At 48.8% G+C, this 2,195-nt stretch overlaps 1 protein-coding gene across 2 annotated transcripts in view; it reads right to left on the bottom strand.

Annotated features, from left to right (window-relative positions):
* SNUPN (snurportin 1) overlaps window positions 1-2,195 on the bottom strand; it is a 39,988-nt gene continuing 37,793 nt past the window's right edge. For both annotated transcript variants that reach the window (XM_012640609.1, XM_012640608.1), the window contains 2 exons: window positions 1,721-1,801; window positions 1-581 (listed from right to left, as the gene is read on the bottom strand). In XM_012640609.1, the coding sequence (XP_012496063.1) occupies window positions 261-581; window positions 1,721-1,801 (402 nt within the window). In that variant the 3' untranslated portion in view covers window positions 1-260. The remainder of the gene's footprint in view (window positions 582-1,720; window positions 1,802-2,195) is intronic.

Genomic DNA, 2,195 nt, shown 5'->3' with positions numbered 1-2,195 from the left:
TTCTTAAGAATTACGTATATTTACATTGTAGATATGGGATACACTTGTCAAGGAAGGAGCTGTTCCAATCAATCCGAATGCCACCCCATCTGGGACTGCCCCCCAGTTCTTAGAGCCAGCATTTCAGACAGGAGGTAAGCTAGAGTGGCTTTGGAAAGTCCACTCTAAAATGAAGTCACCTGTTGTCACTGTCCTCCTTCCCCAGTCTTCCTTCTGGGGCCAGGTACCATCCTGTGATTCCTAAAACGAGGCTGCCCTCTTTAGTTCTCCATGAGGCTCCCAGTGTGCTCAGGGCTACGGGGAGAACCCTTCAGCTGGGGGGTTGACAGGTGCTCCAGCTCATAGTGCCCATTCTCAGAGGCCTTGTGTGTGAGTTTCTCCTTCGTGCCCTCCTGGCTCCTCTTGTGCTCAATAATCTGCTGGAGCTGGTGCCCAGCGTATTCTGGCTTGGTGGTTAGCGGGCCAGCCGGCACAGAGACGCCAAGGACATCTGACACCATGTAGGGGCGCAGCCAGCCCACCAAGGGAGTGCTTCCGGGGCTATAGTGAGCCTGCTTGTGGTAGAAGAGAAGTCCATCCACCTACAAGAGGGGGAATTAAGGATCAAAATGACTCTGGGACCGTGTTTCCAGGCGAGCCTATACACACAGGGACAGCTCTTATGGTCCAACTCCTTTTTCTGCGTCACTGACAGAGGAAAAAGAGTCCTCACTTCTCACATGAAGAAATGGCCCGGAAAACTAAATTTTAGAAAATACAAACATAAATAGCATTTTCCTGTTTACAAGGTACTCTCCTAGAGCATCAGAGAGAATAGGGCTGCTCAGACTCAGGGAGCCCTAAAAATACACAGTGAGTAAGAAGCAGAAATTGAACTCGAACCCAGGTCTTCTGTCCCCAGATTCCACATACTTTCCACCAAGAGGTCTGCGCGGCGTGGGCGAGCTCCGTGCAGGGAACACAAAGTGGGCGAGCTGGACGGCCCCTCGGTGGCACTGGACTGCTGACACAGGGACACAGGCTGTCCAGAAGGCCTGCTCCCCCGCTACCGCTGGCTGCCTACGCCTCCCCCTGAACTGTTTGCAAGCCGTGTTCTGGGAAACTCAGCTTTCCTCAACGGGAAGACCTCCTGCAGTCCCACATTTTCTTTTCTGTGATTCAGTGACTCATCTCTAAAAAGCATTTATTGTCACTGGGGCATAAGGTTATAAATAAAGATGGTGTTCTTACCACCTTCTTAATTGACTCCCAGAAATACAGGCAACTCAGCCTTTTCCTCACTTGGGAAGCTGTGATCCTTTTATGAAACTATATCCAGTCCAAGCAAATCCTTGTAGGTGACTAGGCAGAATTTTAAAGGGTGTGATGGGCAAAGGCAAACCTGCTTGTTGAGCCTGAAGAGGGGAGCAGGAGAGGCACACAAGAAGGACCTGGGAACAGAAGTCCTTGCCCCTCTCTGGGCCTCAGTTTCCCCATCTATAAAATGAGGGAGCAGATGAGCTCTCCGTTCAGGGCTTCCAGCTCTGGCATCCTGACACAGCCCACGGCAGTGGAGCTGAGGCTCCGAAGGCAGCGAGCACATCCTCTCCCCAGATCAGCTTTCAGTCCCTTTCTGATGCTTTGACACAGCAAAGTCAGCAGATATTTTAAGATCTTGTGTAACTAAGTCCCCCTGTATCCTACAATCATGTCAAGGCAGTAAAGACAATAGTTTTGTTACCTCAAAAGGGAAATCCATAGAAAGCATCTTACACAGGCTCTCAGGGGTACAAGGGAAATTCTTTAGCCCCACAAATTTAAACTGAAATATAAATCAGAACAAAGAATTAGTACATGTTACAAATGATACTGGTTCCGGCAACTGAACAGCTCTATCGAAGCAGCAAAGTTTTCAGTTTCATATCCTCCCTAGCCCTCTCCTCCGCCTACCCTCTGAACTATTCAGTCGGTGGTTCTCAACCTTCCTTCATACATACGAATCAGGCCAGGACATTTTTTTTTTAAGCTCTCCAGTTGATTTCAACACACAGGACTGAGAACCACTGTACTGTACTGGGTTGAGGGACTGTGTGTTACTCTCTTGGCCTCACGACAGCTGTCCCTAATGAAGGGATAGTGACGCCCTTTTCATACCAGCGTGATTTTTAGACTAAAGACTGAAGCAGTATAACAAAGTGATTAGGAATACAAATTCT

Source organism: Propithecus coquereli, unplaced genomic scaffold (assembly GCF_000956105.1).
Source record: "Propithecus coquereli isolate 6110/MARCELLA unplaced genomic scaffold, Pcoq_1.0 Scaffold155, whole genome shotgun sequence".
NCBI lineage: Eukaryota > Metazoa > Chordata > Mammalia > Primates > Indriidae > Propithecus > Propithecus coquereli.
The sequence above is the reverse complement of the archived record's forward strand: the minus strand, read 5'-3'. Positions and strand labels throughout refer to the sequence as shown.